The sequence below is a fragment of the Apis laboriosa genome, unplaced genomic scaffold, assembly GCF_014066325.1.
Source record: "Apis laboriosa isolate Shangri-la unplaced genomic scaffold, ASM1406632v1 scaffold47_cov149, whole genome shotgun sequence".
In the NCBI taxonomy this organism is placed as follows: domain Eukaryota; kingdom Metazoa; phylum Arthropoda; class Insecta; order Hymenoptera; family Apidae; genus Apis; species Apis laboriosa.
Window position 1 is genome coordinate 2,685,409 of NW_025223437.1, and position 14,608 is coordinate 2,700,016.

General features: G+C 23.9%; 2 protein-coding genes across 7 annotated transcripts; both read right to left on the bottom strand.

Moving 5' to 3' along the window:
* Window positions 1–929: 929 nt before the first annotated feature.
* On the bottom strand, window positions 930–5,444 carry LOC122716614 (SH3 domain-containing kinase-binding protein 1-like). Of its 6 annotated transcripts, XM_043939872.1 has the most exons (10): window positions 4,956–5,095; window positions 4,395–4,604; window positions 4,113–4,233; window positions 3,808–3,953; window positions 3,507–3,711; window positions 3,073–3,398; window positions 2,867–2,968; window positions 2,611–2,708; window positions 2,186–2,375; window positions 930–1,804 (listed from the first exon to the last, which is right to left on the bottom strand). In XM_043939872.1, the coding sequence occupies exons 2-10, from the start codon at window positions 4,551–4,553 to the stop codon at window positions 1,700–1,702; spliced, it is 1,452 nt and encodes a 483-aa protein (XP_043795807.1). In that variant the 5' UTR covers window positions 4,554–4,604; window positions 4,956–5,095; the 3' UTR covers window positions 930–1,699. The 6 variants fall into 6 exon arrangements, with proteins under 6 accessions (XP_043795807.1, XP_043795805.1, XP_043795801.1 ...); XM_043939870.1 differs by lacking the exon at window positions 4,956–5,095 and adding an exon at window positions 5,346–5,444 and having other exon boundaries at window positions 931–1,804; window positions 3,808–4,233; XM_043939866.1 differs by having other exon boundaries at window positions 931–1,804; window positions 3,808–4,233.
* A 5,194-nt stretch (window positions 5,445–10,638) lies between these two features.
* On the bottom strand, window positions 10,639–14,450 carry LOC122716602 (ras-related protein Rab-8A). The gene is made up of 5 exons (XM_043939851.1): window positions 14,282–14,450; window positions 13,372–13,432; window positions 12,207–12,345; window positions 11,874–12,077; window positions 10,639–11,360 (listed from the first exon to the last, which is right to left on the bottom strand). Exons 1-5 carry the CDS (start codon window positions 14,403–14,405, stop codon window positions 11,232–11,234), a joined length of 657 nt encoding a protein of 218 aa, XP_043795786.1. The 5' UTR covers window positions 14,406–14,450; the 3' UTR covers window positions 10,639–11,231.
* Window positions 14,451–14,608: the final 158 nt, after the last annotated feature.

Below are 14,608 nucleotides of genomic sequence, written 5' to 3' on the forward strand. Positions count from 1 at the left end.
ATACTAATATTCTATTTTATATATTACATTAAATATCATTCAAAATGTAATGATATAATTTTTAATTGAATTGTAAACTAAAATTATATAAATACATAATATTTTTAAATAGTAATATTGATATAATAATTTGAATGCATAATGTTTAAGATTTTATAAATTAATATATTTACTTAGATTTATTTATTATATTTTTATTTTTAAATATATTTACTTAGAAAAAGTTTGTATTGAAAGTTCTTTTATTAAAAAAGAAAAAAATTATTTGAAATGAATTGAAAAGAAAAATGAAATCATTACTTTTTGAAAGATATACTTATTAACAATGACATTCATAGTGACAGTATTAGTTTCATTGGCCCTGGCACTTCAATCCTATAATCACTGCAATCTGTTTGTATCAGACTAGAATTTTTAAGCTGATATATATAGCAGCTAAATTGCAAATTACTATAGGAATTTATTATTTTCTTTAATTCATTTATATTATTAGATATTTACATATTCGCACATAGCTAACATATGATCTGAAATAATGTGATTATAATTGGCTTGCTATTTTTTTTTTTTTTTAGATGAAAGGTAAGTATATTTCATCAAATACTGATGTAAAAAATTAAATATTGTTTTGTTTGTATTTATTTCATATATTTTTAATAATATCATCCTATACTTTTGTTAAATTTTGTTTATTTAAAAAAATAAAAAGATTTCAAATATTCAACAGTTTCGTGATTATATGGAACAAAGTTATTAATATGTAATTTTTTAAAGTGAGCTTTAATGTATTCTTTCACTTTTTTATTTAGGATAAAAATTATTATTCATAGTTTGCTGCCTCATTTAGTATATTATAATATGTGATATAAAGTATCACAAATATTTATTATATAGCACCATTCCAAGCTATTATATTAAACTTATTTCATTTGAAATAGGTACATTCAATACTTTTTTAATGTATTATTTCTTGAAACTCAATACTGTTAACGTTTTTATAACAAAATTATAAAATTATGCAAAGAAAAATTACATATATTGGCACTTAAGTTATTTGATGAACTTAAGAATAGTTATTATTATGTTGTAATGCGAGGCAGCTTTTCAATAAAAATATAAAATGCATAGTCTCTATTTGTTTATGTAATTTAGCAATTTAAGTACAAATATACTTCTATAGTTATGAGATGTAATTTAAGGAAATATGTATATCAGAACGATATATTAATTTTTAAAACATGGAAATGCTTTAAAATAAATCTCTATATATGTTTATATCAGGTATTCATTACTAAAATATGTTGTAAGTTTACCTTAATTAAGTAATGAACTAATAATTTTTTATAATTATAGGACAATTTGAAAAGTGTATATTACATATATCTTAAAAACATTTAAATGCTACTAAAAATAAAATCAAAGTACTAAATAAAGTACTTACAATACAATAAAGTAAATTATCATAAAAAAAAAAATTTTTTTAAGTCAGGAATGATATATGGAATATTTTGTTTAGTCAAATTAAATAAATACTGTTACTACAATAGCGAAACAAATTAAAAATGCCGCTACTAAAACGAATAAATATAAGAATTATACAGTAATTATAAACTATTCTTCCATATTGTTTGTATGGAAAATGAAATTAAAATAGCAGCATTTTATATGGTAAAAACATACTGCAAAATTTATGAGTTGATTAATCTGGGCTGTTGATTGACGAAGATGCAACAGGTACAAATTGTTCTAAAATTTGGCCCATTGTTTGTTGTAACATTGCTTGTTTCTCTTCTAAGGCAACAACCTATTCATATAATTTGATTTAATTAATAATTATAATTTAAAAAATATATTAAATATTATAAATTCATATAACAAATAATTTAATTTAGTTAGTTAACATATTGAATGCCATGAAAATCACCAATTATTCCACAACTTGTTATGTGAGATTACTTTTAGTAATATAAAATATAATTATATTTCAATTATTATGTAAATTCAACTTAATGTTGTAAATAATATTTTACTATATTATATATAATATTACATAATAATAAATTCATGATTGTTATAAATTGCAAATCATAATATTCATATAATATGAAATGCAGCATTCAATATATTAATAATTTTATAGTTTTTAGTTTAGTTAATAATTTTAAACAATTTTTAATACACTTACCCTTTCTAATAATTGATTATAAAGTGCAAATGGAACATAAGTAGGAGGCGTTCCAGGAGTAGTTGAAATTTGTTCAAGATGTGGAAATGAATCAGATTTCTGATTTTGACTTTTATCCTTTTGTTTATTTTCTTCGCTTTCTGCTTCTAATTTATTAATACAATCGGCGACATTCGTTGTCGTTAATACTCTGAATTAAAATTAAAAACATAAGTTAATTAAAAAATGTACTAAATCTATTAAAATATTCAAGTTTGTTTTGTTTATATTATATATATTATATATTGTATTATTTAATATTGTAATATTATTTATATTATATATTGCATATTATACTGTATTGTCTGTTTTTTGCACTAATTAAAAAAAAATGATTTTTATTATTTTTACAATTTTGATTTTTATTAAAATGATTATTATTTTACCGTGAACAAGGACGTTCTTTTTTTTCTTCAGATTTATCAACACGATCTACTGATACAATTTTTCTCCTTTCCAATTGATTTAATTTTAATTCTTCTACCTAGAAATAATAATATAAAAAATTATAAGTTTATATAATTAAAGAAATAATATCTATTATTATAATTATTATTATAAAATCTATCTGTAAATGAATTTATTAATAAAAATATAGAAATATAATATTGATAAATGTAAAAATAAAATATATTAAATTACCCAAGGAGCTCTTCTTCTTGCTTTTACAGCTAATCCTTCAGGTTCTTCTTCTCGTAATTGTTCTAACATAGTATCTGCATTACCATTTGCTAAACTATCTTCCTATATTATATAAATAATATATTATATATTTTAAGAAATACAAATATTTTAAATGGTGATTAATATATGTATTAGATATTAAACTAGTGCCAAAAAACACTAACAGGTGTTGTAGTAATTGTTGGTCCGGCAGCGTGGCGTCTTAAACGTTGTGAAGAAGGTGGTCGTCGGTGGGGTGCTTTAGCTCTAGAAGCTGTTAAATGCGAAAGCGGTGCTCCTTCTCCTCGTTCTACCCCATCTAACTCTTCACCCAAAGCTATATTTGTATTTCCATTACCATTATTAGTTCCCGCATCACCTACGAGACGTTTTAAATTCGATGTAGCTGAATATCCACCTATATTTTTCCTTTCTCCACTATTTCCTCCAATTCCTGAAGAAGTTGATGTTGTAGAAGATACGCCTGTTGATATTGTTTTTTTAGTTATATCTATGGTAAAAATATCTCACCAGTTAAAAAAAAAATAAATATCTTACATATGATTTTCATAATAAAAATTTTCATAATTTTAGATAGTTAAAAGAAGAAATCAAATACCTGTAGGTACATCTTTTACATCCAAAGTTTTTTTAATGTGTGTTTTTCCATTCTTCTTTACCTGATGAGAATGTTTTGAAACAGACTTAATAGGAGCTTTAAGTTTTTGTTCATGATCTTGGTGATCAGGTAGAACATTTAATACTTCAACAAAATTATCAGGAAATAAACCTACTTGACCATTTAATTCTCCTACCCACCAACCCTACAAATAATTTCATATTTATGACATAAATATATTCATATTTTTTTTAATTTAATTTATAACAAATGCATATAAATTGTATTTAAATAATCGTACCTTATCAGAGGCATTTGTAGATAGAAGAGTTATTATATCTCCTTCATTTAATGTTAATTCATCTACATTAACAGCTTCATAAGGAAAAAGTACTTTGCACAATTTTCTACTCTCTTGATCTTTGTGTTTGTCAGATTCTTCATAAACTGGAGGAGATACAAAATTTGAAGGAAAGACACCCACTCTACCTTTAAGCCTACCTCTCCACCATCCCTCTTCTATTTCACCCAAAAATTCTATAGAATCTTGTGGTACTAAAGTTAATTCATCTTTATTACAAGGTTCATAACTAAAAAGAACTTTACAAAATCGTCTTCTAGATCCTCCATTTTTTAAGGAAATATCTTCAGATTTGGCATTAGCAGCTCCTTCATTTACTCCACTTCCTGTACTTCCAACTGTTCCACTTGAAATAGGTTCTAATACCTATATTTGAATATAACTATTATTTAATATATATAATTTATATAAATATTTGTTTTATACTGAATATTTAAATAAATTTTATTTTTTATGTATTATATTGATATCATAATTATAATATTATAAATATTAAAAGAAAATTAAGTACATAAAAAATTACATACTTTGACAAAGTTATCAGGAAACATGCCACGTTTATCTCTTAAAGTGCCTTCCCACCAACCACCTAACATCACTTTAATTTCTGTAATAATATCTCCCTTTTTCAAAGTTAATTCATCAGGTTCTTGTGCTTCATAGTTATATTCTACAATTGCCTCCATATTTTTATATTAACAGTAACTTTTTAACACATGAATATCACAACCTTGTATCTGTAAAAAATATACAATTTATATTAGAAACATTTAAAATAATTATAATTTATATGTTATGTATAAATTGAGCACGTAAATGATGAATAAATGACAACACGAAGATTTTAAATAAAGTCACTTTTCTCGAATAAAAATTTGATAGATTAATTTATTTACATGAGCAATTCAGAATAAAATTTTTAATCGTTTTCCTTGTAGCGAGTTCGTATTATAAACGAACAAATTATTCTCCGCGAAAAAACAGATTGAACACAGAATGTAACATACGTATGAGTTAAGACAAATTGCGCGTTTGTAAAAGTCATTTGTTCCTCATGCATCCTCCACCTTTCATGTCACTACACGTACTTATTATACTCATTTTATTATAATATCTAAGAAATATGATGTTGTAAACTGAAAATTTAGGCGTATCCCATATTCGGTTAACAGCTCAATATATCTGTCATCGCGGCCATTTTGGACTCCAAGCTCAAGTGAACTTCAAGATGCAATTTGTGTGTAAGGTGCGCATGCTAACCTATCGCTGACTCAAAGAACGCGCCAAACAATTCATGATTCATTTTTACTATATATGTGAAGTTCGTCAATGAATATTATTTTATGAGATATTCAAGATTATATGAATACGTTGATAATTTACAAAAAACATTATTAATTGAATTATGATTATTATTTTATATGTAATTATCATTGATTTAAATATATACATAGTTTTGAAAGATGTAGGTTACCTACCGATAGTTATCACAGTTAGTATCAAACATTTATATATATTTTAAGAAAAACGTTCTTCTAGTTATGACTTATTGTTTAATTTCAAGCGGTTGATTCATACTTATCGAGTACCTCCTATAATAAAGACTCTCACGTATCGAATATGCGCAGAGCATACAAAGTTTTCTGTATACCTAACGTTTTGAGCGATTCTTAATGAGGTCAATTTATAAAACATTTCATAGTAATATTATTTGATATATCACATAAAAATCTGATTTCAATTAAATTTTTTAATAATTAATATTATAACAAAATATTAAATATAATATTTGATAATAATAATTGAGAAAATATATTATTATTAATAAAAAGTATATATTTTATTTATAGCTGAATTAAACATCAAATTGAACAGATATTACTCAAAATGTATATTTATAGCTATCGATCAAATTGTTCAAACAAAATATGTAGAATATTCTTATATTCTTAATATATAATATGTATGTGCAATGATAAGAAAAGCTGTTAATTTTATAATTAAATTATATTTATTATATTTATTATTTTTTTATTATATTTATTATTTTTTTATTTTATTATATTTTTTTTAACATATTATGTAAAAAAAATCATTATATGAATCCTATGACTATATATGTATTATATATATATAATCGTAGTTTACATTACCTTGAGTTTGATAAGATTTAAATAAACATTGTGTTATTATCACTATCGTATGAGAATTGTAAATAATTGACTAAATATCTTATTACAAAATTAATTAAATCAATTTTAAAAATTAAAAAATGTATGAATAAAATTTACGCGGTTTATTAAATATTTGCAGTATAAACGAAATATAATTGAAAATGAATCAAACGTAAAAGTGCATATAAGTGAAATGTCATCATTGTGACTTTATATCGTACGATTCAACGAATATTATCAATATTGATAAATACTATCAATTCTCATATAAATTTTCAATAATCACATAATCGATCATTTTATATTTAACAATCTAATTTAACAATCATTTTCAATAATACACTTCATCAATATGAAAATTTGCTAAATAGATACAAATTGCATTAAAAATATGTATGTGCTCAATACAATAATATTATAATATTCATTATCAATGTAATTATCAATGTAAAATTGCAACATTATATTACAAATTGTATTGAATCTAAGATTTGCAAGAAGATGTAATTTATTAATTTTGCGTTTACATATCGTATGTATAGGTTAATTTTTATCTGACAATTTCTTTTGATAATAGATTATTGATGATAATGATTCTTTAAATCCATGAATTTATTTTATGATGCAAAAAATAAAATATTTTTGTTTCAACCAATTTTCATTAACCAAGTTAACTTTTAATATATTAACTAAGAGTTATAAAAAATCAAATATCTATCATGTTTTGTGATGTTTATATAAGTATATATAAGTTTATATAAGTATATATATTGTCAATTTCTTTATATTCTTCTTTATCATTTTTAATATATAAGAACAAAATGAAAAGAAAATTAATTAAAATGATAAACATTAAAAATTAAAAATTTGAAAGAAATCTTGTAAGATAGATATATTTTATTACCTAACTGTGTGAGTTTCTCTTTTTTTATTTTTTTTTTTTTATAAGATGTATTGATATTATAAGATATTTAAAAAAAAAGAATATATATATAGTTTCTTATGATATTTTTCAAATTATCATAAGAAATTAAATTCTTATATAACTTATTTAAATATAGCATCAATTTTGAGAATTATGAACAATTTATCATCATGAATATTAATGTAAACATATGATTTTTTATATGATTCCCTATATTATACATATATTCATGTATATTGTAGCTTTAGAAATATGAATCTTTCAAATTCTTCAGTGTGTGCATTGTTTCTTTGCATTAAGTTTTAAACAGAGGCACATAATTGAATGTTTTTTGTCAAAATAGAAATTAAATTAAAATTCTGCGTCGAAATAAAATATTATAACATTAATTTAATAGATTGAAACATTTAAAAAATTTAAGAAAAAAGAGATTAATAAAATAATTTTTAAGAAGAAAATAAAAATTTTATCTTAATGATTAATAAAATTTGAGGATAACAAAGGTAACGATTTTTGATTGATTAAAACAGATTTTTTTAAGAATAATAAAACAATATTCTACAAAAGATCGAACAAATGAAACACAGCCGAACCATTTAATCATCCGTTCGTCCATGATCGAATTCAACGATAATGTATAATGAGAATTCCTTTACATTCTTGATCGCTTATGCAATAAGGAAAATTAATTTTGACATACATGACAAATTTCTCATTAACGTAGAAATTTGTGACAATCGTTATTTCTTTCGATTATTTATCCATAAAATAACGTACTTACAATTAATCTTAAATTTTCATTTTTTTCTATCTTTTGCTATATTTCTTTTCTCTCATAATTTCTTTTTTTTATTCTCTCTTCCTTTAATCGTTGATGGTTATAATGAAGGCTTTATTTCGTTCTTGTTAGCATAAACGAAGAGGAGGAATATATTGGTCTTACATCAAGCAATGACCATATATCTATTTAACTACAGAAGTATTGTGCGATACTTGCAGTCAGTGATTAGTAATGAATCAATGCATCACTCTAAAATATATTATATAATTCTATTATTTGTATATATGAATATTTTCACTATATCGCGTAATAATACAATTCTGGTCTCAAACGAATTGTATTTAATATTATCCAGCATTATTCCTTCTCATCATTGTCTGCATGCGAACAAAAACGATCGACTACGATCAAAAATGCATTCGCATGTTCGAATGAAGCGATGATACACCTGACTTCTTGGTATCTTTTCATATATTATTTTAATTGTTAATTTTACAATCAAATCCATCAGGTGTGTCCATAATGATTATCAAAGCGCATTAATCAAAAATTGATATTGCGTGATTTTGCATGTGATTTCATTGATGTATAGATAAACTTTGAAAACTTTGTTAATATTTTGTGCAAATGTTTAATCAATCGTAGAAACAAACGTCGTTAATTTCGACAATTATAATAATTAATAAATATTCATTTTACATTTGGTACATTCCAAATCATTCAATCGATTTAATAATTTCTCTTTCTTAATTAAATTTATTTTAAATCTGATATTAGATTCAAAAAATAGTAATTTTATGATAAAGAGAATTTTATTAATTAATTATTATTTAAATTGGCATTATGTAATTATTATTTAAATTAAATGCTTAATAATAATTTAATTATAATACTAATTATATATTGATTGGATAAAATTTTCTTTAATTGCGATAATCAAATATTTTAATCTTAATCATTAATCGTATTAAACATTGCTCATCACTACATTAAATTAACTATACAATAAAGGCTACATTATATCTGTATATCAAGAAATCTCAATGCAGTTGAAATCACGCATGCTTCTCCGATAGTGGAAAAGCGATGGTCCTCCGTTAATAGTTGGTAATCTGTTTATCTTCTTGCACGTGTGCCGTAAATATAATAGCAAATATGATTGCGCTTAAATGCTTCTCATGTGAATGAGATTATATATTTAAAGCAACAGAAAAATGTTGTATATCAACATCAATATCTGTTTTTTTTAGGCCTTATATGAACATTAAGTGAGTTTATCTAAATGTTTGTACTGCTCGTGTTATTCGATCGCTGCGTATATGTATTTATGTAAATTAATGTAAAATAATTATAAATCATAAAATTAAATAAATTTTTGCCCACGTTTTTTCCGCTGAACTTAATTGGCTATTTATATATTTTCACTGCCATGAAAAACATGCTTGAACTTCGAAATAACGATTTTTTGAAGGATCAATGATTAATTTAAGTGAAATTTACGAGTAAAAATTGTGTGCAAAATTATTGCTAACAAGCAAATTGTAACATGATATATTTTATAATACGATCGAGTTTAAAATTTTATAAAATGTTTCTTGTACAGTTGCACCATATTTCGCTGATTACGAACGTTATACATCTATCGTAAATTTATTAATGTGCTTCAGCCTCTTTAATTTCCATATTATTAATAATTATTACAAAGCTTATTTGAAGTTTTTCACGTTTCTTTTCGTAAGGAACGTTAATGACCCATGGAATATCGCCAGAATATTATTTTCTTTTTATCTAAACAGTCATACAGTAATTTCAATATTTATCACTTTCAAGTTATTCCCGACGATTTACAATAATGAATCACGTCAGGTGTTGATCGTGTGTATGTGCAAATAGTATAACTCGAAATTACTTCATTGCTTCATTGCAATTGTAAATAGACATCTATCGTATAATATTAAAGATAATTTAAGTAACTGTTTCGATTAACGTTAAAAATGAAATTTCAGCTTGTTAATACATCACATTGAAATTGTCAAAACGTCAGAGCATACGTTTATGTAAAGTACAAGTCTCTCTTTTCAGCAATAATGCTTAGCATATATAATATAATTGTGCTGTTGTTATGTATATACGATTTGCATTGCTCTACTTGTAATAATGCTCGTGTAATAATCGTACATTGACACGCAAACGTGGTAGGATTACGTCCAATGAATTGTATCAGTTGTTCGTCGATTGAAAATCATTAGAGAACGAAGGTGCAAAATTCACGACAATATTTGCAATGTTTCTTAGAATATTCGTGATGAGTGTCATTTTAGATAGTTATATCATAGACGTACACACGTAATATCTATTTTTCTACCCTTGTTTCTCCTAGATGCCATTTATAATACTTCACAAATTCGTTCGCATTATACATGTATAGGGTAAACTCTGCTTAGTTTACGATACTTTTTCATTTATCTCTGATACGAAGTTAAAATTTAAAAATCGTTTTATATACATAATAACTAATTTTTTTATTATCTGAAGCATTTAATTAATGATCGTTAATTATCATATGCTATAAATATGTCTTTCGATCACTTCAATCAGTCTCGATGTAATTTTCAAATAAATTGAAAATAATTAATTTAACTTAATATATTATTTAATATCAATTTAAATTAATATAAGTTCTGTTTATCGTTGATATTTAAATTATTTTATTGGGAAAAAACACAAATTACTAATATTTCTGCTTATAACACTTCAATAATTAATAAGTTTTCGTGTTAGAGTTTGCTCACTTGTAATAATTAAATATCTAATTATTACAAAATTATTAATTATTGAACGAAATTTCTTTATTTCTTGAAACAATTTTTTAAATATCCATTCCAAAAAAATTTAAGGGAAAAGTAAAATAGATCAAAGAACGGTTCCTATAAAAAAACAGCTCATGTATATATACTATAAATATTATAAAAATATAAAAGAAAAAATAATTTAAATAAATTGAATGTAATTTATGTGTTCTCATTCATTATCTATGCTAGAAATGTTAAATATTAAAATTAGTTGTACAATGGATATCCAAGTCATTCTTCAAAACAATTAATAATAATATAAATATATATCAATATAAATATAAATATAAGTTTATAACTTAATAATAATATCTATATATAATAATATAATAATAATATAATAAATGATATAATAATTCAGAAATATAATTTAATATTATATTTTTTAAAATTAAATATACTTAATAAATATCTGTTAATCTATTATTCGGCTATTAGCAATTGTTAGAAAAATCCTAAAATTATCATCGACTTACCAGAGTTTACCCCATATTTACATATAGAAATAACGCACTTTTCTCCTTACTTATTTTTTCTTGTGCGCAATCACGAAAGATAAAATCCTGTCCGCAATGAATACTTCGTATTTACTAATAGTCGAAGCATCGTCTCAATTCTCATAATTATAGAAACTAACATGCATTTGTGCATCTCCAAGATTCACCGGGGGTAACAGAGACTGAGACTGAGACGTGAGACGGTGATTGCTTCATAACAATATTGTTGGCTCCTTCCCTTTCTGAAGCATCGAACAAACTAGCCTGAAATCAAAAATTGCATTTATTTTAACAATATATATGCTTCAAAAAATCAAACAAAAAAGTTAATTTAAGTTAATTTAATTTAATTTTGTTTTTATAATCAATAAGCATTTGATCATATTGATAAATTTTTATAAATTAATCATTAATTTTTTTTATCGTTTATATAAAAATATAGAAATTCAGTTTTAAAAATTTATTTACTATTCATTTTTTTTTTAGTATTTAGAAACTTCGAAGTACGATATACAGTTTAAAAAATATTTTTTTGATATCTCGAACATTAGAATTGAAGAGTGGTTACGTGTATAGAAAAAAATTGTTTGTCATTTAAACAACAAATAATGTTTCTTAATATTTATTCGACGAGATAAGAATTTCTAATCATTTTTTATGAATCATCGATAAACCACACGACGTAAAACACGTTAATTCGTTTTAAAAATTACAATCGAATACATTTTGCATGTACGATAAGAGATATATGTATGTATTTAAGAAAGATAACGATACCCGGCGTCCTCGTTGTTCTCGTATTCTTCTAGCTAAAGTGAGAAAAGCTTCTTCAATATTTATGTTTTCTTTACAAGATACTTCGAAGAAAGGCATGTCAAAACTTTCAGCTATTTTCTGCCCCCTTTCCGCATCAACAGCCCTATTTGTAGTAACGTCACATTTGTTTGCCGCCACTACTTTCACGACATCCGGAGAGGCATTCTACAAAGAAAAAAAGAACAAAGAATTTTTGTTTAATCGAAATTCAGGAATTTACGCTTTCATTTCTTTATTTTTATGGAATTTATATTTAATAAATTTATTAAACGAAATATTATCTCGTATTCTTACTTCTTGAATATTTCGTAGCCAGTAGGATAAATGATTGAAACTTTCTAAACTAGTGACGTCGTACATCAGAAGGATACCCATAGCACCACGATAATAAGCTGTTGTTAGCGCTCTAAATCGCTCTTGACCAGCAGTGTCCCTTAAGAAGTCGATAATATATTAATAATAGTAACAATTAATTATATATTAACAGTTAATATGCAATGATTATATTTTGCAGTAAATTATCATCATTATTATTATTAATATTATGTTATCAAGTATAGTATACCCCATATTTGATATATTTGTATCAATATGTCACCAATTAATTATACCGTTTGAATTTGTAATCCTTGGAAATAAATATTTTTGATTCATATTAAATAATTAGATATTAATGCATTCATATTACAAAATATGTAGATAATATATAGATAGAAGATAGATAGAAATATATATTGAAGACAACTTGTTCGATTTTTTTTCCATTTTTCCGATTTGTAAAATCGATTGTAATACTATTTCCATATTTATCATCATACTAGATATTTTAAAGAGATAACTACGTATATTGGAAAATTGTGAGTATTTAAATAGGAATACTTGCACTATGAATAACATTTAATTACTTTGTAAAATAATAGAATTTTATTTATTTTTATTAATGGATTTTTTAAATATTTAAATATTCTAACTATACCTATAGTGAATAGAATATTTTCACATTAATATGTAATACCATAGCTAATAATTATTCATAATAATTACTGATATATAGACTTTCATTTTATAATAAAGTTGTTAACACAGAAACTTGTATTTTATTTACAGAATATGAAAATGCAAATTTAGATTTTGCAAGTTTATATTGAAAATTAATATGCAAGTTTAGATTGAAAATAGTTTGTATAAGAATTTAATAAAATGTATAAGAATTTAATATTCATTGTTGTAAGAAGAATTGAAAATATAATATAATGAAATCATAAATCCATAAATTTATCTACTTTGATCTAAATTAATTCAAAGTTAAAATCTAAATTAAAATCGATTGCATTAATAGAAAATTAGATTATTTTAAAATATCTTATATATTTATAATTATATAAAAATATAAATATTTACACGTAATTCTATTTCATATTTATATAATAAATGAAATATATAAAAATACAAAACTCACCAAATTTGAAGCTTAATTGGTGTTCCATCCAGATTAATTATTTTTTGTTTGAAATCGATACCTGTTGATTCATTATTTTTAAAACAAAACAAGACTTTTTTTTCAATAAATATGTAACGTTTATTAATTAAACATTACGTATATAAAACTATTTACGTATAACGTAACGATAAGAAGAAAATTCCTGAAATTTCGCGTTAATAACAATAAAAATAAAAAGAATAAACTTAAAAATTTAATATCACATATTTTAACAATTCAATAAATTTAATTCTATTATATAAATAAGGAATATTATTGAAATTATATTTAAGATTTCTATCGAGAGAAAATTTCCTTGCAATCAGCTGATCGATGACGTTAAACACATATTTCTTTAAAACATCACCATATGGTAATAATTTTTTTCAATTAAAATTACTTCATTTGTAACTTTTTGTCTTATATTCCAATATACATATATGTACATGAATTAGTATTGCATCGTGTTTTCGACAGAACATAAAATTTGATATGAAAAAAGAATATCATGAAACAAAACATCATCAGACTTTCGTATAACAAAGATATACATTTAGTGAATGTAACCAGTGAATACAATAGTAACTTTTCGGTAACAAGATTGTATCTAAAACAACAATATATGCTTGTCAACAAGTTACAGTTGAAGGATCGAAATAACATCAACTATATAATTTGTCACGATCCTTTTTTTTTTTAATTAAAATTATTTCAATTTTCGACGAATGTTATCGTCAATTATATCAACGCGACTTAATCAATAGCGATTATTCAATAAAACCGTTGTAAACAATTATTTACAACGACTTTCCATCAGTTTATTAATTTTTAACTGTCAATGTATCGAATATGAAACGCAATATTCGAGGATTTCGACGATGCGTCTCACCTATCGTTGATATGTAAGTATCGTAGTAACGTTCGTCACAATAACGGTGCACGATACAAGTTTTCCCAACGTTCGAGTCACCCAACACCAGAACCTTGTAAGTGGCTGCGAAATCCAGCGCCATGTTTGCTTTCGGAGCTTTTGAACTGTTGTTGGGTTGACAAGAGAGTCGTCGGCCGGCGGTTGTTCTTTGGATACTTTGGGGGTGGAGGATCGATTCGAAGCCTGCGCCTTTCTACGCGCTGCTAAAGCTACTCTCACAATTGCAACTTTTCATCGATCATGCGCGACAACATTCGACGCAAAAGAAAAAAAAAAAAAAAAAAA